Consider the following 558-nt stretch of genomic DNA (forward strand, 5'->3'; position numbering starts at 1 on the left):
GATCTTCTTCTCCTCCTCCGTTGAATCACCTGTTGCGAGAGAGACGTAACGACTGATTCAGCGTCGTTACTACAAGCGTCGGTATGAAAGCAAGGATAGGCGCTTACTACGATCGTCTTGTAACCACCGCAGCATCTCCTTTTCCTCTCCCTCTTTCCATTCAGGTTTGTAGATGATCGTCTCGATCTGTCGGTCTTCATCGCGACCCATTCCTAGGCTACGCTCTCACGCAATAGCGAGTCAGCCTTGTCATCGCATGGAAAGACTGGAAACAGCGATGAGAACTCACGTTCCCGTCAACTCCACCGAAACAACTCCATCAACTTGCGGGGGCTTGACCTCGAGGTAATACTTCAGAATTTCGTTCATCCTTGCTGCCGTCTCGAAGTCGATCGTCCTGCAACCCACTGCGAATCAGCTCTGATACGATGAAAGCGATCCGGGATTCTATGCTCACGTTTCGGGTTTCTCCTCTTGTTCGAAGTACCTTCCTTGCGCAAGTTCCTGATTACGGTCTCGAGGTCTCCACCTTCGCGCTTGAACGTTCGAGAGGGAGAG

At 51.3% G+C, this 558-nt stretch overlaps 1 protein-coding gene across 1 annotated transcript; it reads right to left on the minus strand.

The window, feature by feature from the left end:
• Positions 1-369, minus strand: JCM6883_006824 (uncharacterized protein; the record flags this gene model as incomplete). Its single annotated transcript, XM_076635770.1, has 3 exons — positions 1-29; positions 108-217; positions 290-369. Coding segments are annotated over 3 exons (219 nt in total), but the record flags the coding sequence as incomplete, so codon positions are not given.
• Positions 370-558: the final 189 nt, after the last annotated feature.

The sequence above is a fragment of the Sporobolomyces salmoneus genome (genome assembly GCF_050403485.1).
Source record: "Sporobolomyces salmoneus JCM6883 DNA, S_salmoneus_JCM6883_v1_ctg248, whole genome shotgun sequence".
Classification (NCBI taxonomy): Eukaryota; Fungi; Basidiomycota; class Microbotryomycetes; order Sporidiobolales; family Sporidiobolaceae; genus Sporobolomyces; species Sporobolomyces salmoneus.